Consider the following 21508-nt stretch of genomic DNA (forward strand, 5'->3'; position numbering starts at 1 on the left):
AACTAAAAAAAACAAAAAGATTAGAAGTATTAAAAATAATATAATAATCAATATTGATTTTTATGTTAAATAATAATTGAAATTTCTTATGTATATAATATGTTGGGAAGAGGGATATTTTTAAAATAAAAATAATTGTAAGGGTGTCTTTTAGTTACTCACTTACACATGATTAGTAAAATTGAATAGTTCGAATTTTTTTCAAAAATTCAGGGGTGTAAATGCAAGAATAAACTCCAAGTACCAACGCCGGGGGCAAATTTAATTATTTGATATTTAGAGGAACTCGATGAAAAAATGTTGGTTTTCAACTGTTTTTAGTGAAAGTAAATACGAATTAACCGATAAATCGACCACGGGTGGTGAGTCGTGTCGTCCGGTGAGCGAAACCCTTCACTTTCCTCGGCGCCGTCGTCGACGGCCGGCGACGACCATGGCGGTGGAGATGGCGGCCATGGAGGCGGCAATTGGGCTCTCCGTTCCTGTCTTCCGGTTCCTCCTCTGCTTCGTGGCTAACATTCCGGTGAGCCTCCTCTGGCGCCTGGTTCCCGGGGTGCACGCGCGCCACCTCTACGCCGCGCTCTCCGGGGCAGTCCTCTCGTACGTCGCTTTCGGAGCCTCCTCCAACCTCCACTTTTTCATCCCGATGGCCATGGGGTACTCCTCTATGTTTCTCTTCCGGCGATACGCCGGCGTCATCACTTTCTTCGCCGGCTTCGCTTACTCATCGGATGGTTAGTCCTCGAACCGAATGGTTACAGATACGTTCTCTGGATCAATTTTACTTCTGGATCTGTTGTTTTCCTTTTACCGATGGAAATTTGGATGATTGGGGATTTGACGTGATTTGATTTCATGAAAGGTCTCTTCTAAACAATCTTCTAGAAAGGATAAAAAAACTATTTTCCTTGTTGTACTTGGCATCCGACTGAAAGTGATGATCCGAATTATTAATTTGCGATCTATTTTTGAGGATGTTAATTTTTTCTCATTTCCTATACAGTGGCGATGCGTGGAAGGAAGGAGGGATCGATGCAATTGGTAATGATTTCTTATTTGATTTTAGTTTGGCGCTTCACGTATCGATCATTAGTTATATGAGTATTATTTTACGCTATAATGAGTTGCCTTTAAAATCCAAATTAAATACTTCATTTCTCTATAAACGGATTGATTTTTATCGTAAGACATCTTGTTTTGCAGTTTGATATTTCAAACTCTGTAAGTGCTGAACCATCTTCATTTCATGCCTTTTGCTTAAAAAATTTAGGAAAACATGCATCTTTGGCTGATATTTATTGGGAATTCTACTGGCCTTGAAAATAAATGTTTCCCTTAGTAAAGATAGTCTCTTTTTGGAAATAGATATACTCTTCAGCTATTTTAATGAAGATGGTAAGAAGTAACAATAATGAGCTTTTTCTGATATTGGTTGTTTGTGTTTTATGCCAATTCAAATAATATAGCCAACAATCAACCATAAGTAATTTATTTACGATAATTTACCATTTGATTGGAGATGGACAATGGGTGTAGAGAGCCCATAAATATATAAATACTTAACTTATGAAAGACCCATTTGTGGAACCTTTATGCTAATAAACTAAATCTTTGATACAGCAGCAACTGCCGACAGTGCCTTTGACTTTGGGCTTAATATGGCCACTTTATCAATGACAAGTGCAAGAAAATCAAACCTCTTAGAAGTTAACTTTTATGTTGCTTTTTATCCTCTTGAAATATTGTAATACTGATCAAAGAGCTTTGTATCTCTGGAAGTATACTTTGGAGTTTGGTGATTCCTTCTTGGCAAGTTGGCAGTATACAAAATTTACAGCACATGCAACATGAATTGCTGGACCAGTATGTTCATCTGTCTATTTGCCTTCTCCTCGTTTTCATTTGGAATAAATGGTGTACCATTTTCTAGCTAAAAATAAATTTGTTAGTATCAATAACTATATCACTATATATACTGTGTTTTGTCATTATACAGAGATATTGTTATCACATTGTTAATATGCTAAGTTATTCTGAACAAAAGTCTGAAACTCACCAACTTAGTTATACACCATTCTAAGTCAAGATTTTGTAGAGACGTCAGTTGTTATCATCCATAGTCATTTTAGGCAGTCAAAATGCTGTCCTATTTGCATATCTAAGTATGTAATAAAAATCTAAGCTATTGGTGCAATGTTAGATTAACACAAGAACTTCTAAACCAAGCATCACAGTATCTGGCAGTTTCACATTTTTCAACTGAATGTGACTTCATGTGGTTAGTATCATGATCAATTTGCAAATGTGAAATGAAATAGTTTATCAGGTAGAAAAATCAACAGGGTTTACACGTCTCATCTTCTTCAGAGAAAATTCCAGGATACACAAAAGCAAATTAGCATTTACATGAATATAATACTAAAAATTTTATCTTCTTATCAGTCAACAAGGAAATGCCATTGATATGTATCAGATATAATTAGGATAACAATAGAAAAGAAGGAAATAGGGCAAGAAAGGAAAGAAAGATGGAAGGATAACCCAGATTTTCCTCATAAGAATGTACCCACTCTCTTAGTTCTTCATGCTCAACCTCCTCAGGAACCCTTGTCTCTTCATTATCCACCTTGTCTAGTCTTGGTACTGGTAAAGACAACTTTCTATGTAATGGATGTAGGAAGAAGTTCAAATACCATCTTGGTTACCAGAATCAAAGAACTTTAGTACTTTAGCCTGCAGGTCTAGAGTTCGAATCTGGGGAAGACAAAAATCCACTGGGCAGGGGTGGAAAGTTCTAGTAGGTAATGGCATGGTCGATGGTCGACGGCCCATGACCCATAGAAAAATAGGGGTCGGGATAAGTAGAGTTCCCACGGGCGGACGGGCCGGGTCGTTACAATAAAAAGGCGTCTTTTTATTGTAACAACCCGGCCCGTCCGCCCGTGGGAATTCTACTTATCTCGATCCCTATTTTTCTGTGGGTTATGGGTCATCGACCATCTACCGTGCCATTACCTACTAGGACTTTCCACCCCTGCCCAGTGGATTTTTGCCTTCCCCAGATTCGAACTCTAGACCTGAAGGCTAAAGTACTAAAGTTCCTTGAATCTGGTAACCAAGTGAGACTTCGGAAAGTCCTAGTAGGTAATGGCACGGTAGATGGTCGACGATTATGTGTAATCCTGGAAGCATTGACACATGCTTCTCTTTCATCTTCTCTATTATATCCAATTCTACTTGGGGCATGGAATTATGGTATCATGGTTACTAAGTTCTTAGTCATCTTAGTACTAATGTTCATATAATCAATTCATACTCAAAAGCATCTTACTTCTGGAGTATAAACACTTGACTGTTGTTATATCATATGGATTTTGTTGAGAATTGTCGTGCTTATTATCTATATTTGGCTTTATTAACTCACACGACTGTCTCTTCATTGTAGGAGCCCTAATGGTGTTAACTCTTAAAGTTATTTCATGTGCAATGAATTACAGTGATGGGCTACTTAAGGATGAAAGCCTTAGTGAGGCTAAAAAAAAGTATCGATTAATATGTTGCCCTTCCTTTTGAATATATTGGTTATTGTCTCTGCTGTGGAAGCCATTTTGCAGGGCTTGTATTTGAAATGAAAGATTAGCTTGAATGGACAGAACGCAGAGGGGTGAGGACAATATTTCATTTTATTTATATGTTCTATGGAGACCAAATGTATCTTCATTAGATTATTTTTTCCAGTTGATCATATTTTAACCTTTGGCAGATTTGGTCTCCTCATGACAGTCAATTGCCATCACCTCTTGGTGCAACCTCGCATGCTTTACTACAAGCTGCAATATGTATGGGTTTGTACGTGCAATTGTTGCCAAAATTTCCTCTTTCTTGGTTCAATGAACCCATATACCAGGATTGGGGTTTCTGGCAAAAGTTGTTCTATCAAAACATGTCTGGATTTACGGCGTGGTGGAAGTACTACTTTATCTGGTCAATTTCAGAGGCAGCAATTATCATATCTGGTCTGGGACCTGGGGTTCAGTGGATGGTCAGGTTCCTCTCCACCTAGACCACTGTGGGACCGTGCTAAAAATATTGATGTTCTTGGTGTGTAGTTTGCAACTAGCGCCATTCAATTGCCACTTGTATGGAACATACAAGTCAGCACTTGGCTACGTCACTGTAAGTTCATAGACTTTGGTTTCTCATGGATTTTGATACTGTGCTTATTAATTGTATTGAAAAGCACAGAACTTTGCCATTCATTTCTATATCATGTAAAATGTGTCCTCGTAAATGACTAGTCATTTTATAATGGAACGAACTTTGCCTTAATTCAACATGGTATTAGAGTCAAGTGCATACCTCAAGTTATAAGGGGCACAAGGAGGGTATGCTGAAGTTAGGATACTCCACACTCATTAGTCCAACATAGATAGTGTGACAGTCTATTGATTTATATTAAGAGAGTGGTCTCCTTCTAATGACTAGTTATTTTGGGGTGGAATGTGCTCCACCTCAATTCAGCAGTTATGAATACCACTTCTCCCATCATCGTCTAGTGTGCTGAGGAATATTATGGTTGTTGGACTTGTACTTTCTTGCGTTGATTAAATGGCTAGTGTGCGGAGATATCATACACATGTGTATTTATTATTGTTGCTTGGTGTTAAAATTCTTAATTTAACTGGCACTGTTTTACTTTCTCTTGCATTTTTTTCTTAAACTAAAGCCTTGAGTACAAATTGCATGAGAAATAAATTAACAAGAGAAAAAGTTTCATAGGAAGGATTGGTATACATATCCATTCAAGCACCATTTCTCTGTTGGTAGACATTAGGACATTACATGTAGAATCCACATTTCAATGCAGAAGGAGAAAATAAGATGTGGCAGTTTTACAAGCATTATGAAATATCCTATCTCTAAGTTGATGCCAAATGACTTCAGAAACAGACCCATGTGATTCGATCAATTATCCTTGTTAGTAAGATGCTAAATCCAATAGATATAACTTATATTGATGGTGAGAAATTTTGTAGTGTGTTTCATGAAATTGCTTCCATCCATATATAATAATTTCACAACTGAATAAGCAAGTGATAGAGGATGAATGAAACGAACAGGTGTCATGTAACAGAATGTTCCATGATTTCAGAAGTTTCAATTTGTCATGAAAGATAGTCTTGCCAAAATATATAAATTTAGGTATGGTGGATACCTACCTTCAAAAGTAAAGTTATGCCAGTTAAATGAGTTCCACCAATTTACATTGCTTGTGGCCAAGACTAACCTGAAACATTCATCTTCTGCAACTTTGTAGTTTATCATGATACTCTTTCTTTTATTAACTTTGAGGACTTCCATTTTTAGGTAACAAAGTGATTTGCATATAGTTTGCTTTACTAAAATTACACCATTCTAAACTGTGAAAGACAGTTGCAAGCTAATTTGCAAATCAACTTACAGTCATTAGACGCATGTCTGTTTTTTGAAGCAGCATCAGCTTGTTATACCAAAATCACATGATTATATAATGCTGACTTTTGAGACTCCTAGTTTAACATATCAGGCTTCCATGCCCACAAATATTTTTTTTGGCCCATTTTCATAGTGCAAGCTGGTTTGCAAATTAGCAAAACTGTAAACCAGATATTGGCTTTTAGGAAAATAACAAATCTAGGGTGGAAAAAATGAAGCTGAAATGCTTTATGTTAAAAACCGAATATTAGGTCTCTTTTTAGTAAAAAACCATCATGAGGGCACACTTTGATCAATTGTCATTATCAAAGGGTGGGCATGATCTGGTAAATTCCTCGACAATATAGTTAGAACTGTCAAGTTTATTTTGCATTAGGGAACATGAGATCATATACCTAAAGAAACTTATGGCTGGAGTTTTCTATCATCTGTAGGATATGTTTATCTGACTTTTTCCTTATTCTGTAGGTTCTGAGCTTCAAGGATACTCTTGCATCCTACCAGAGTGTGTATTTTGTTGGAACCATTGTTCCCATTGTGGTTATCCTGCTCGGTTACATTATTAAACCCACAAGACCTGTGAGATCCGAGACTCAGAAAACCCAGTGAGGAAGATCCTCCTATTTCTGTGCTGGCAAAAGAGGTGAAGAAATTTAGCAAATTTCCCATCTCTTTTAGAGTTTTACCTGATTAAATCCTATTTTCTAGAGCTGGTAAAAGCCATGTGTAGTACCAATTTGCCTCCTTTCTTTTCTAATTTGTCTCGTGTAACCAACAGTCGGTTTGAGGCATTTAATCAGCTGATCTCTGCTACTTTATTTAACATTTTTCCCCTTTGACGCTTGATTAATCATTTTGGTATGATCAGTAAAGTGGCATGATCCCATCATCAGATTCTGTGGTTTCATATGAATGCATGGTAAAGCCTGATTGCTCTATAATGCTGAAATATTGTCTGTGGACAAAGAGACCACTTGATGCAGTCTAAAATTAAGGGGTTTAGAAGTTAAAGTTTTAAAAAGTTTGTTATATTTATCATGGTAAATTAGGCTTAGTGTATAGGAGAACAAGTTAAGAAGATCAGGTTTTAGAAGACCTTAAAACTCTATCGTAAGTCTTTTGAGTTTTAATAATTTTTTTCATCTCCTTGTAATTATATCCTCATGAATTTGATATCAAACTCTGCCTAAAATTTGTCAATATTTAATGTTGCATCACTGCTACTCTTCATGTACTCCGCTAAAGAACCCTCCTTTACGTACCAAAAAACCACCCTTGTAACTTTTATTTCATTTTCCTTGTGCTTTGTGTTACTTCAATCCATTCTATATGCATTATAGGGGACTTGCCTGGTCTAACATTAGTATTTGAAAAATTAGCTTTTTTCTCACTTTAATTTTGTTAGTTATCAAACACCCCGTTTAACACTCAATTTATTGTATTTTAGGTTCTTAAATGCACAGCTGGATTAGTAGTTGTGCTATTATTTTCTCCTCAACTAGAGTTGACTTGCCACCATGGCCAACTTGTCGAAGGTAGAAGACAAAATCACACCTTCCAATTTTATTATTTTGGTAGAAAGATAGAGAAAATATATATATAACTATGAAAAAATTCTCTCTTCTCCCTCCTGACTTTCTGTCCAAGTTAAAATGATGGAAGGCTTTATGATTTTTGCTAATTGATCAATGATTTCTGTAAATTTTGTTAGATCCATGAAATCAATACATATTTGAATCTCTCTTTATCATTTATTGACAGGTCAAAAAAGATGAAACCAGTTTTACTCTTTTCACTTGGCTGCTTGCTTCATTAATGCAATAGCTTTTCGGAAGAATCTGTTCAATGAGCAGTGGGGTATTCTTTTCTAATATATATGTGCTTATTTTCTTATGAAGTCTTTCAGTTTCGGTTCGATTAGATCAGATCTGAGTTGAATAAACTAACCAAAGTTTCGTACATCTCTGTCTCATGTCATTCTGCTGATGTCTCATTCAAAAGGCCATTGTTTTTTTCTCAGATAATTGTTCCTACAAGAGAAGGTAAATTTGGATGAACTAGGGAAGTACCCTTCTTTCATCTTTTTTTTCTTTCGTGTTCATTTCTTCCTATTCAGCAAAAGGTGGAAGCCACCACCCCACCGGTCCCACATGGTTGTCTTACGACCATCTGTGAGAAGATAAATCAGAAAATTACACTTAACTATTACGGAGGAGGGTATTGCCTTCATTTCCTTCTCGATTAGCTGATTGATGTACACCACTATTTGTTGATCAAGATCTGAAAGCAATGAATGATTTAGACCTCTCAACCACATTTTGCACACCATTTTTTTTCTTTTGTGGCTGACCCAACCACACACCAATCAGGAACAAGAAGAATCTCAAGCACTAATTGGGCAGAAACTTCCATTGAATGCTTCCTGTGTAGAATCTCACAGCTTTTGTGTTCTTTTATAAGAGCTGGGCAAGGATCCACATGGGCAAGGCTCACATCTCCATCAATTTTCTTGGCAGATTTCACAGGCAATTATTTTAGCAGCCTCTCTTACAATCTTACAAACAGGCTAACTTTATTTTGTTTGTTATCAATTGAGTCTTTCTCCATTAAAACTGTGTTTTTTACCTCTAAATAACACTCAATGTCCTCTTAAAATAAATTTAAGATTATGGTAGATATTAAATAGATTGTTTCGATGTTGAAACTGTTCACTTTTTTTGTGTGTGTTAATTCAGATATTTAGGAATCGATTTATGAATATCTGATTAACTATTTCAATTGATTACCTTTTTTTTTTGATAAGTTAGAATAAAATAAAAAAATGAATATACTTGGAGGTAAGTGGAGGGCCTTTGTGTCATTATGCTTTTTTTTTTTTGTTCAAATAGGTATATATATATATATATGGGGATGAGGCGGGCTTTCTGCTAGCGCTCGATTCGATCGAAAAGGAGTTGACTCGTCGCTGTTGGAACAAAAATCGGGGGCTAAATCGACGAGCAGAGTGCGAAGAAGCTGCGGCGTTGCGAAGATTGAAGGAACAGATTGCAGTGGCGGATGGAGGCGGCGGCGTTTTGCTGTAAAAAGGAGTCACCTCGTCGGCATCGACGCGAAGAGCAGAATGCGGAGAAGCTGCTGCAGCGTTGCGAAGATCGAAGGAGCAGATTGCGGCGGCGGCGGCGTTTGGCCCTAAAAGGAGTCGAGCCTCATCGGCATCGACGCGATGAGCAGAATGTGAAGAAGCTGCACCGTTGCGAAGATCGAAGGAGCAGATTGCGGCGGCGGCGGCGTTTGGCCCTAAAAGGAGTCGAGCCTCATCGGCATCGACGCGATCCTTGATCCGATCGAGAAGGTATCACGCTTGCCCCCGGTTGGGAGAAGCACCAGGGATTCAATCTAGGAGGAGCAAAATGCGGCCGAGGACGACGGCGGCGACACCAGGAGATCTGCATCAGCGCCGCCCAGGCCTGTTCCGGTGAGCGCTCCCCGACTCATCTCCTTGTCTTTCTTCTTGCTTTGGTCCGTGCATGCAAGGTGTTCGATGAATTGCCCGTGACGGCAGGAGACCACACATTCGAGGCAGGAACGCCTGCTGCAAAATCACACAACCCTAACGAACCTCCGAAATCCATTGGCCCGTGCAGAAGCAACGGAACAGCACAGAGGAGCTGCAGAGGCAACACCACAACGACGACGACTACCTCGTAGTCACCTTCCAGGCACCATGGAGGCCCTTTGGGTAGGTGCCCCCTTTTCGGCTATTCTAATAAAAAGGACGCTCTCGGTAGTTAAGACTAACATGGATACCGTATGGGGCTGTTGGGATGATGGATTCTATCTTATGGTGAAGACTAACATGGATGATTATCACAATTTGTCGAATTGGAATGAGTATATAGCAGGATTTGCGCTGCTGAATAAGGTTGAAATGTCGATTAACGATGTTGTGGAGGAGATTTGCATCAACGGTGTTGGGGATGAAGCAAGGTGACTACGGTTGAAGAATGAGTTCAAGACCAATTGATTCAGAAAGGTGTTTGGTTTCCCGAATGTAGTGTTGGATCAGATTGAGGTTTGAGGTCTATAGAAGAGAGACTCGAAAATTTGAAGAGGAAGATAAAGTGAAGCAAAATAGGAAGTTATGTTGGTGAGTTGACGAAGAAATTGATCTACCGAAACGACTCTCGGTTGATATTGAAGCTCCCAATATCGGTGAACAATTATCCCCTCCTCCAAAAGCATCGACCGAAGCCAAAGATGAAGAAAAGAAACCAATTGAGAAATAAGGAACAAACGGAATAAGAAAGGAAACTAGGAGAAGAGAGGGAAGGAGAGGAAGCTACATACAAGAACAAATAGAATGACATTTTGTACTTATACACAATTTCACTTTACTCCCTAATAATTATAAAAAAAATTTACTTCAAATTATTAGTATTTTTTAATCTTAGATTCTTCTACAATCTCCCTTCCAATAGGGGGGAACTTAAGAATTCGATAAATTCCAAGGCAAAAGGAAAATTTTCCATTTTTCTCAAAAATTTATATGTTTTTTCAAAAGCCTCTAAAATTTTAAAATCTCTATGAAATTAAATTGTCCTGAGGAAACTTTTTATTAATATTTTTTTTCCTTTTTTAAAATTAATCTTTATCTTCGTCTTTCACTTTTGTTCTCCATTGTTTGTTATTTTTGTTTGTTTTGGACCTCTTTACTCGATACCTTATCATTCCCTTCCGCCATTGACGAAGCTTCAGCAAGGAGGCAACCGGAGGCGAGGCGGCGATGCCATCTCCGCCCTAAAATTTTCAGCTTGCGCTCGATTTGATCTAAAAGGAGTTGACTTGCCGCCGCCGCAAGCAAGATTAGAGGATTCTTCGCCAGATCGAAGCAGACGGAATGCCGGCGACGGCAGCGGCGGCGAAGTTTGCTCCTGTAAAGGAGTCGCCGTCGGCGGAGTGGGAGGTCCGGCCGGGCGGGATGGTCGTCCAGACGCCGCACGCCGCTGCCGCTGCCGCGTCGGCGGCTGTCGCCGTTCCTCCCGTCCCTAACATCCGCGTCAAGGTCAAGCACGGCGCCGCCCGCCTCGACGTCTACATCAGTGCCCAGGCCTCCTTCGGTAAGCACTTCGATTCACCTCCATTTCCGTCGTCGTCGTCGTCTTCTTCTTCTTCTCGTTCGATGAGCGCGACGTGTTCGACGGTCTGATTGCGAGACGGCAGGCGAGCTGAAGAAGACGCTGTCGGCGAAGACGGGGCTCCACCCGCTCGACATGAAGCTTATCTACAAAGACCGGCTGCGCCCGTCGACGGCGTTCCTCGACGTCGCCGGCGTGAAGGACAAGTCGACGGTGGTGCTGGAAGAAGACCCCACGGCGCGCGCCAAGCGCCTGCTCGAGATGCGCAAGGCCAACACGATGGAGAAGGCCGCCAAGTCCGTGTCCGCCATTGCCCTCGAGGTCGATCGCCTCGCCTCCAAAGTAATCCTTCAGTCCCTTCCCCCATTTCCGTTCCTCTGGTTCCAGCTCGCACTTCCGCACTCCTTCTCTCCTCACCCAATTCATCAAACAGGTGTCGGCGCTGGAGGCGATCGCCAAGAACGGGGGCAGGGTCGTCGACGACGACGTCAACAGCCTCACTGAATCTCTGATGAACGAGCTGGTGAAGCTGGACGCCATTGCCGGCGATGGGGACTCGAAATCCGACAGGAGATTGCTGGTAAAAATCACACCTTTGCTGTTCGCTCATCTCGAGCTGTTCATTCTTCATTCATGGTTCCAGTGACGAGCTGTTCAGCTGGTTTGCCGAAAACAGATCAAGAGAGTGCAGAAATTTGTTGAAACACTCGATTCGATCAAACTGAAGAACAAGAACTACTCGACGATGCCGATAACAATCGAACAATTGCACAAACAAGAACATCAAAACGAGCGTTCATCTCAGCACCCAATGCTGCCGAAGACAGACTTGCAGCAATCACCCAGCCCGTTTCAGAAACCTCAGGCGCCGGTGGTGATGACAATGGACTGGGAAAAATTCGATTCCCTCTCAACGCCGTCGGCCTCCAGCACCACCGTCACCGCCGCCACCTCATCCGCGCCGCCCACTCCTAACGCGAGCCTCAACTGGGAGCTATTCTGAGCTCAACTTGCATTGCCATTGAAGTAAAAAAAGATTGCTCAACATGATAATCAAAGGCCCTGCCATGGAAACAATGATGTTGTGTGATTGCATTTCGTTGCTGCTCTTTCAATTCTGTTTAGATGATGATACTTTTATCGACTTCGACTTCTTTATCTAAAATTCTTTTGTGTATAATTAACTCTTGGTAATCATGTTCGATCTGCCATAGTAACTAAGTTCCATTGTATTTTGTTCAGAAATCATTGTGGAGAAAGAAGAATTGTGTGCAATGTCTACTTCTTGTTGGCTTACAAACAAGTCATGGTAAAATGGAAATGATCCAATCGATGTTGTCTCTCATCATCGACATAGATACATGCTTGTGTTACTCGTGCGATGTTGATGAAGGTGGTGATTCCGGTCTTCTTCGCTCTAGCCTTACGAAGACAAAGGGGCACCACATAACACACGCTTCAATGTTCAAGTTAGGGTTTAAGTTTGAAGAAGTTAATGAGATCAAAATAGATTAGATTGCATATCTAATGGTACCGAATGAAGGCATCAATGTGAGCCATCTTCGACACTCAATTGTTTGGCAATGACAATGCAACATGATAGCTCATTCCACGCGCTCTTTAAAGCCCCCAACACTATGTGCTAATACGATAACAACATCATACCTTACTCAAAACAATATTTTAAATCATACACTCGATCTCCCCTCGTAAACATTAGTCTTCGCCCCTTTACCGTCGTCCAACACGAAATTTTTACCCTAATATTTTTATAATTAGTGGAATAGGAGCTCATAACAACTAGCTTTTACCTTGTGATTCTAATCAAAGGCAAAGCCAAATATATGATTAGTGATGATTCATTTTGTCATATTGATATTCCTATAACAAGCCCATCAAGCTTGTCTTCCAATCTAATGAAGTTGGTGGAGCCCCCAGCATGGTGCAATCGCAAGGCGCTTCAATGACAAACAAAAGCATCCTTATTCAATCTCACTCAGAAAGCATTTCCTAGAATGAGATTATGTGAATGTCCTACACCGAATGCATGATGCAACCGCTTTCTAAATCTATCCTGATGGTCAGTGAAAAATTTTTTATAGGATCGAATCGATTACCTCTAAATTTAATCAATTTGAAGAATTAGATACTTAAATTATCAAATAATAATAATGGAGTTGGTGGAGACTTTATTCTCCTATTGTTGCATGACTTTCAGACATTAAATTGCAAGCTGGACTCCAATACCTTGTGTTTGAGCCCCACACTTGTGTGAGCTTGTCGGCTTCTAAATCACAAGCTTATCATTAGGGTTCTTTTAACCCCATATTAGACTCTGTCCGATCGATAACGTGATAATACCACACCGAATAACTTTAGAATAAAGATGCTAATAGTTCACATCTTTAAGTATTTTAAGAGAGTAGTTGATCGTCCACAAAGTTATTATGAACACTCTAGTGCAATAATTTTTTTTAAAATCAGTAATAATTTTATAGAGTATTCTTTTGATATGATCATAAGTAGACGATTTCATTTTAGTTTTTCTATTGGATAAATTTAGAATATAGTTTATGCATAATTAAAAGTTGAAATTTAGAATATTCGTTCATTCATAATGAGCTGATTCTCTAAGCGTTCTACCACTCAGCCGATATTCATAGAGGTGCAAAGATCCGATGATAAAAAGTAAAAGTAAATTTAAGGGTATATATTAAAATCGAATTTAAAATATAGACGGGAAAATGAAATATAGTTAAATAGTTTGGGTAAAAATAAAAAACACACTCTCCTAAATTTTATTCTTTAATTGCCCTTATTTACAAAACTGTTATAACGATGATAAAAAATATTATATTATTTTATTTTATCTTGGACAAAAATTATTTTTTTATCCAAATAAACATCTCTCTTTATTTTTTTATTAAAAAGGATGTTCTATTTTACTATTCAATTGTATATAATTATTTAAATATCCTTTAGTATTGTTCTATATTATTTAGTACTTATCTTCCGTTTAAATCTTAAATTGATTGAATACATTATAGCAACTACGATTTTGTAGCTGCTATAACGTGAATTTTTATTCACATCAATTATGAGATTGAAGGTGCTATAACTATTATAGTAATTATAAAATTGTAATTACTATAATGTAAATAATTATAGTAGCTACAATTCAATATAGCTACTATAATGTAAATTCATATTCACGTTATCAAAGTTATAATTTCATAACTGTTATAATATAAATTTTTATTATTTTTATTTATATTATAGTAATTACGATTTTATGCTACCGTAACACATTCAATCGATTCATAAATTAAGTAAAAATAATAATATTAAATAATAATAAAAGATAGTTAAGTAATTACATATGATTGAATGATATGATAGGACCCTCTCCATAAAAGAAAATAAATTGGGAGAAGACCTTTGAGTTTAAAAAAAAATCAGTCATCTTTATTTTTGCCCATTTATTTTTACTCAATTAATTCTTGTCTCTTAAATTAACAAATGGCATTATGTTGCTTGTCCTTTGTCAGGTATTTGGATTTATGTCATCATTATTTTCTATTTTTTTCTAAATTAAAAATGATCGTGATGCGAGGGCATTACCCGGTCGAGTAGTCAGCCGACCGGTCCAAGGCCAGTTTCGGTTCGGTTCGGTTCAGTTTGGGGAGGCGAGCTTTTTCTCAGCTTTAGTGGGGGCATTCTCGTCATTACGGCGGCGAGTCGTCGCTTTCCCTGACGTCGACGTCAAATAGAAGGCCGCGGGCCAACGGCCCACTCAACTGTTGGTTAGCATGAATTGACATTCTTGCCCCTGCCAGCTTGTCATTATCACCCTGCCAACAACAAGTTTTGGCTCTTTTCAAAAATCCCCCTTAAAGTTTTAGAATTATCAAACATACAACAAGAGATATACAAAAATTTCTTCACAGATGTATTTATAGAATTTTTAGATTTTTTCTTGTTAAAAATATGTAATAATTTTAAAATAATTTAATTTCCGATTTAAACAATAGAGAGTTTTTTAGTCCGATGTGATGATGTTTTGCTGAATTTTGAAAGTTCAGGGTGCTTTTGATAAAAGTATAGAAGAAGTATAGGGCGATTTGAAATATTCCCGGCCCTTGAACGGCGCACGTGCGCTGACGAACGGTCGATATTTACGAAGGCGACTCGACCGACTCGGCCCGGTCTTTTTAACTCGTTCCCGTGACTCGTCTCCCTTTAACTGAATTCCTCCACCACCAAATCCCACTCTTCTTCCTCGATCTCACAGCCAAAGTTGCAACTTTGCGGTGGTTGTGACGCCGGCGGCGAGGCATGGTGGAAGAATCGGAGGCCCTCGCCGGATCCGCCGAGCACTTTCTCTCCAGCGCCCTCCTCCTCCTGCCCACCGCGCTCGAGAAGGCGAGGTCCGCCTTGGGATTCGCTGGCCGGTGGAAGTCCATCGCCGCCAAGCTGGAACTGGTGGCTCCCGCCCTCAATGACCTCTCTGGGCACCCCTGCTTCGCTCGCCACGCCCTCTGTCGGGAGTTACTCCAGTCCGTCGCCGCCACCCTCACCGAGGCAGTCGAACTAGCCGACCGCTGCGGTGACCCCTCGGTTGGCAAGCTCCGGATGCAGAGCGACCTCGATGCGCTGGCTGGCAAGCTCGACCTCAACCTCCGGGACTGCGGGCTCTTGGTCAAGACCGGTGTCCTCGGCGAGGCCGCCCTCCCCGCTGCTTCCGCCGTGCGGCCTGGCGAGGCGGAGAGTGTGCGGGAGCTGCTCGCTCGCCTTCAGTTCGGGCAAGACGAGGCCAAGCACCGCGCTTTGGACGGGCTGCTGGAGGCGATGAGGGAAGACGAAAAGGGGGTAACGGCCGTCATCTGCCGGAGCAACGTCGCGGCCCTCATCCAGCTTCTGACCGCCGCGTCGCCGATGGTCCGCGAGAAGGCTGCCACTGCGATCTGCTCCCTCGTCGAATCGGGGAATTGGGACACTCTCCTCGTCTCTGAAGGGACGATTCCACCGCTGATCCGGCTCCTGGAATCGGGCAGCTTCGTTGCCCGAGAAAAGGCAGTGCTTTCTGTTCAAAAGCTCTCGACTTCCGCAGTCACCGCCCGTTCCATCGCCAGCCACGGCGGAATCCCCCCTCTCATCGATCTCTGCCAAGTCGGCGACTCCATCTCCCAATCCGCCGCCGCCGCGGCGCTCAAGAACCTCTCCGCCGTGCCCGAAGCGAGGCAAACCCTAGTGGACGAGGGCATCGTCCGCGTCATGATCAACGTGCTCGATTACGGCGTCGTTCTGGGCTCGAAGGAGCAAGCCGCCGAATGCTTGCTCCAATTGACATCCGGAGCCGAGAAATTCCGACAGCTGATCGTGTCGGAAGGAGGAATCCGGAGCCTCCTCGCGTACCTTGACGGCCCCCTGCCGCCGGAGCCGGCGATCGCGGCAGTGAAGAACCTTGTCGGATCCGTCTCCACGGAGAGCCTCATTTCGCTCGGTCTCCTCCCTCGACTGGCAAACTTGCTAAAAAACGGATCTTTGATGGCTCAACAAACTGCCTCCGCCGCCGTGTGCAAGATCTCTGGCTCTCTGGAGATCAAAAAACTCGTCGGAGAATCCGGTTGCTTGCCATCTCTGGTAAACATGCTCGAAGCAAAGAGCAATTCTTCCAGGGAAATCGCAGCGCAGGCGATCGCAAGCTTGATCGCCTACCCGCGAAATGGCAACGAGGTCAAGAAGGAGGATAAATGTGTTCCAAATCTGGTTCAATTGCTCGATCCGAGCCCCCAGAACACGGCGAAGAAGCACGCCGTCGCGTGCCTCATGGCGCTTTCTTCGAGCAAGAAGTGCAGGAAGGTGATGATCTCTTATGGAGCCATTGGCTACCTCAAGAAGCTATCAGAAACAGACGTTGCAGCCTCAAAGAAGCTGCTCGAGAGATTGGAAAGAGGGAAGTTGAAGAGATTCCTGTTCCACTGATTCAATCTAACTCCGAAAAAAGAAGAAGAAGCAGAATCATAAACAGAACAAAAAAAGGGAAGAAAATCTAACTCCATCCACTCTGTTCGACAGCTCTGTAAGATGCAGTGCAAGTGTTCGAGAAGCAGCTCCGATTGTTCTCAGTTTGCTAATTTGTTCAGTGTTGTTGTTTTGTGCAGTAAAAAGAACAAAATGAAGTGAATAATAGATCGACAAAGGAATAAGATTCATGTAGCCGACCCCGAAGACTCGAGAACTCCTGCGGTGTAACTCACTCAGTTTACTAATTTGTAAAGGAGCCCTACGATAGTTGCTCTGCATTGTTGTTTTGATGTTGGAATACGATTGTTCCTGCTCAAGATCGTCTCCAGTTGAATCATCGGACACTTAGCCTTTATGTTGACGGAGTCGTATAGGATTCAAGATCTGACGGGAGAGGGAGATACTCTTGTAATGCTACAAAGAGAAAAATGGATTAGAATGGAGGTCAAGGGTGTCCTGGCTCAATCACTCAGACACCCAACTCAGTCCGTCGATCAAAGAAGAAGAAGGAATACTGGAGGTGGAAAATGTCGATTGTGTATGTTTGTCTGTGTACCTCCGTCCGCAGGTGTATATATAAGGAATCAGAAGAGACGTCGCATCGACGATAAAGAAAATATTTCATCATCACGGTAGTTGACAGTTCTGTCACCCATGTTTGACACAGTACAAGGTCATACAGTATTAATGGGGTAAGTGATCTACTATTGAGTACTTACCGTTCCATATGTCGTTCAGGTGGTTGTTGAGTGTGCGAACTCGGTGAGATTGAGCTTTGAAGAGTTGAAAATTGAGAGGGGTCGGACACTAAGTGGAATCGGACACTAAGAGGAGTCACTGATGAGTCGGGTATGGAGTTGGAGTCAGTTGGTCTTGGAGTCGGGCATTACATCCGACATGTCACCTTCAACTGGATCAGATCTTGATTTTCTTGACTAAGATATATCAACTCATAACAACGATCTATGTAGTTAGCTTCAAATCGTTGAAGCTCATACAATGCAACTCGCTAATTTGTTTAACATTGTTGTTTTGTACACTAAGACACTAACCACAACTCGTAACAGATGTCTCGTCTCGTGACGATCGATCCATATAGGTGAAGTATAAGACGATGCACGATAAATATTTTGTATTGTTGTTGTACGATCGATTGAATATAATCGAAACTATTTGTTATGTCATTGTAAATTAGGTCATGCTTGTCAAGTAGATGGGCTTCTAATGGAAGCAAGCGATTAAGTTACAAACACAAGCTACTCATCTTTAATTATTGGGGCCTTTTAAGGTGGATTAGTTAAACATTGCATTCATCTTTGGCTACTTTAACCTTTGAGAAAGTTTTAGTTTGCACCCTATAAATTATTGCTATTGTTCAATTGCCCCTTAAATAATAATTTATTTACTTTTTAAAGGTCAATGCTGACTAGGTTATAGGCTTTAAGAATTTACATCTCGAACAAGGCCAATAAACTTATTTTTGAAAAGTTTAGTGGTTCTTTTGGAAGTATGTTCTAAAGATACCAAGGACAAGGTAGAGATAGTAAGAAGCTTCTAGATGGAGAAATTGAAACAATGGCAACTTATCCATTTGTCGATAGTTTATGCCTTCACTTATCGAATGTAGTTTTTCGATTTACTTTCTCATAGATGATTGTGAAGTCGATCGTGCGAGATCATTGTGATGACAAATTTTATTTTTTTTGCTGAAGTGCCTCCACCTATAGTTTGCCAATGCATTTGTCGATAATTTATCGTGCATTTGCTTAATGTGCATTTGCTTGGTACATGATATGGTGATGTAAGTTAACGTCATCTACTATAGTGAAGTTAAAAGTCAATCTGAGTTAAATCGAGTTCAGATATGATCAAATTAACTTCAGGTTAAGTCGCCCTTGATAGAAGGCCTCGAGTCTGTTCTGTTTGAGTCGCATGCAAGTTTAGTCTGTCTAAATATTGAAACTTTGATTCAACTCGATAGTTGTTGAAGCGCACATTATTAAGGGACGTGGTTGTTAAAGCGTTAATTACCAATTACAATCATCTTTTGAAAATTAAGATCATCCTGTCACTTTTTATTTAAAGATAATCAATTGCAATACCAAAACAAAAACTCTCTATTTATTTTTTTTTTTTATTTATTTTCTCACTGACTTGAATGTCTAAGAAACCTTATCAAGATTTCCTTTTTTTACCTTTTAGATCTTTATTCTAAGTATCTTTTTTATTACTTGACGTTCTAAAAGTTGAAAATAATCAATTTATTAAAGATCGACTTGAAGAAGACCTGATCAAAAGAAAGTCGATCTATTAAAAACCGATCCGAAAGAACCCCTACTCTCATCCTCAAAAAGTCAACCTAATGGAAGTCTCGAAGTCCCGATTCAAAAAAAAGTCTGTTTTGAAAGTAATTGATCTATTAAAGACCGACTTGATTGAATATATCAAAAATATTTGATCATAATTTCTTTACTGAGTCATTCCATCTTGAATCTGTGTTTGGACAGTGAGTGTCACTACATTCTTGTAGTTCAAATTGCATAAAAGATCAATCTTATTACAAATATAAAGTTTATAATTTAATCTAATAATGTTTTAAGAAATTACTACATTTGGAATGGGATAAAGACAATATCTTCAGAGAATAAACATGTCTTTGCTCCTTTTGGAATATTATCATTCATTTTCCTTTTTTTTTTGCACAACAAAAAATAAAAAGTGCAGAACCTTTTTAAAAATATTTTGCACAAAATGAAGGAAAAAAAAAGTATTAACAAAAGTTTCCCCCAATCCCCGAGAGATGCTCCTTGGCCGTGGGCCCCTCGGGCCTCGGCTTCGCCGTTAACTAAGATGGTGGTCCCCTTCCTTCAGTGGTCTCCAGCTGGCACCTGCCCGACGCAAAAGCCTGCCCTCCTATCCCCACCCACATTTTCTACCCATTCGCGAACCCACACCATTGAGAAAGGACCCCACCCGTTCGTCTCCCAACTCCCTGACCTTGAACAGATACCGGAACGTGCTGAAGGTTTTGCGGGTCTCGGATGGTCTGTTTAGCTAACGACATGCATGTGAGGAAGGAAGACAGCTCATGACGTAATCAGCACATTCGTCACGGGCAAGTGGATGGGAATGGTGTATGCTGTCTGGGTTGAGACAAGGATCTAGACGTACGCCCCCCTTGGTCGAAACGACGAAGAAACTCATGAAGAAAAGGGCATTTAGATTAGGCGGGGCCACCAGAGCGTTGGGGCCACCGCCCATTAGGCCCGAGGCGGTCGACCCTCCCGGATCGGGCGGCCCACAGCACGAGTTGTCTGGGGCGGCGGGGCGATGCTGTCTAATAGCCGTCCGATCTGGGGTTGTGGGACCAGCTCACGCGCGATCAATGAATAAAAAGGAGGGTGGGGCTCGGCTTCGAGGGTTTAATTTGTTGGTTGCCATGGATGCTTCTGCGACGAAGGAAGACGGCGGCGGCGCCGGGAAAGCGGGGGGCGGTGCTGCTGGAGGTGGAAGCGGTGGAGGAGGAGCGGCGGCGGCGGCCTTTCCGGGCCATCGTATGATCGCGCCGAAACCGGAGCCGATGGAGTTCTTGGGCCTCGGCGCGCTTCCGATCGTCCGGCGTCCGGCCGCAAGGACCAAGGACCGGCACACCAAGGTGGAGGGGCGGGGGCGGCGCATCCGGATGCCGGCGGCGTGCGCCGCCCGGATCTTCCAGCTCACCCGGGAGCTAGGGCACAAGTCCGACGGCGAGACGATCCGCTGGCTCCTCCAGCACGCCGAGCCCGCCATCATCGCCGCCACGGGGACGGGGACCGTCCCGGCGATTGCCACCGTGGTCGACGGCGCGATCAAGATCCCCACTGACGCCCCTACCTCTTCCTCCTCCGTGGGGCTGGTCTCCACATCCGGAGAGGAGGAGTCCGCGGCCGCCGCGAAGCGGCGCAAGAAGCTCCAGCCGTCGCGCGCGTCCGCGGCCTCGGCCGCCTCCCTCGCCCCCATCGCGGCGGCGTTCTACCCGGTTCATGATCCGCTACTCCAGGGGGGAGGCGCCATCTCGATATCCACTGGGCTAGCGCCAATCACCCCGACGGGAGTTGTACCGATGTGGGCGGCCGCTCCCGCTTCTGGCGGAGGGCGAGTCCTCCCACCCGGGGCTCTGTGGATGCTGCCGCAGCCTACGGCAGTGTCGGAGACAGCAGGGCAGACTGCACAGATATGGGCCTTCCCTCCGGCCTCGCAATTCATAAACCTCTCCGGGACACCGCCCCTAGCGGCGGCGGCGGCGGCTGCGACCGCAGTGTTCCATGGCGGCGCCTTGGGAGGTTTCCGCGGCTCCTCCTCCGGCGAGTTCGAACAATCGGTTGCACCTACAGAAAAGAAGAAGCAAGAGCTACAACTGATGGGATTACCGCCGGAGGCGGAGGGGCAAGACGACGAGGAGGATGAAGACGAGGAGGAGGAGGAGGAGGAGGCGTCGTCGTCGGAATCGGGAGCAGCGGATTGAAGGTTTTGCACTTCGCCCCTTATTTTTTTCCTAATTGAATTCTAATATTAGAAGTTTAGGCGACAAAAATCCGGCCTTTCCTCCGGTTCACTTTATGGGTAAGGTAAGAGAAAAGCTTCCCACGTGCGCACGTGAGCGGTGGTGTAAATTTCAACCCTGTTTAAAATTGTCTGTTGGTGGTCCACGTCTCGGGTGGTCATGGTCGCGGTCAAAGTTGCTCCGTGGAGCGTGTCCTGTGGGGCCCACCCCATGGGCTCCATGAGCGTGTTTCGCATGGCCCACCTCGTTTGAAGAAAGCGTGACACAATTTGATCATATTTTAACCTAGATCACGCACTCCTTGTTGGCTTGGCCATGTACGATCTCT

The 21508-nt window shown here is 42.2% G+C and overlaps 3 protein-coding genes and 1 pseudogene across 3 annotated transcripts; all 4 read left to right on the forward strand.

Annotated features, from left to right (window-relative positions):
* The first annotated feature begins 433 nt into the window (after positions 1-433).
* LOC141844424 (lysophospholipid acyltransferase 1-like) lies at positions 434-6257 on the forward strand (annotated as a pseudogene).
* A 3950-nt stretch (positions 6258-10207) lies between these two features.
* Positions 10208-11855, forward strand: LOC141836225 (BAG family molecular chaperone regulator 1-like). Its single transcript, XM_074723669.1, has 4 exons — positions 10208-10592; positions 10696-10952; positions 11044-11190; positions 11287-11855. Exons 1-4 carry the CDS (start codon positions 10373-10375, stop codon positions 11611-11613), a joined length of 951 nt encoding a protein of 316 aa, XP_074579770.1. The 5' UTR covers positions 10208-10372; the 3' UTR covers positions 11614-11855.
* A 3026-nt stretch (positions 11856-14881) lies between these two features.
* On the forward strand, positions 14882-16915 carry LOC141837201 (uncharacterized). Its single transcript, XM_074724648.1, has 2 exons — positions 14882-16692; positions 16775-16915. Exon 1 carries the CDS (start codon positions 14946-14948, stop codon positions 16593-16595), a length of 1650 nt encoding a protein of 549 aa, XP_074580749.1. The 5' UTR covers positions 14882-14945; the 3' UTR covers positions 16596-16692; positions 16775-16915.
* A 3161-nt stretch (positions 16916-20076) lies between these two features.
* LOC141836452 (transcription factor PCF2-like) lies at positions 20077-21468 on the forward strand. The gene has a single exon (XM_074723949.1). It carries the CDS (start codon positions 20077-20079, stop codon positions 21139-21141), a length of 1065 nt encoding a protein of 354 aa, XP_074580050.1. The 3' UTR covers positions 21142-21468.
* The last annotated feature ends 40 nt before the right edge of the window (positions 21469-21508 follow it).

Source organism: Curcuma longa, chromosome 1 (genome assembly GCF_044706935.1).
Source record: "Curcuma longa cultivar G26 ecotype Majalengka, Jawa Barat chromosome 1, ITB_CL_G26_1.1, whole genome shotgun sequence".
Lineage (NCBI taxonomy): Eukaryota > Viridiplantae > Streptophyta > Magnoliopsida > Zingiberales > Zingiberaceae > Curcuma > Curcuma longa.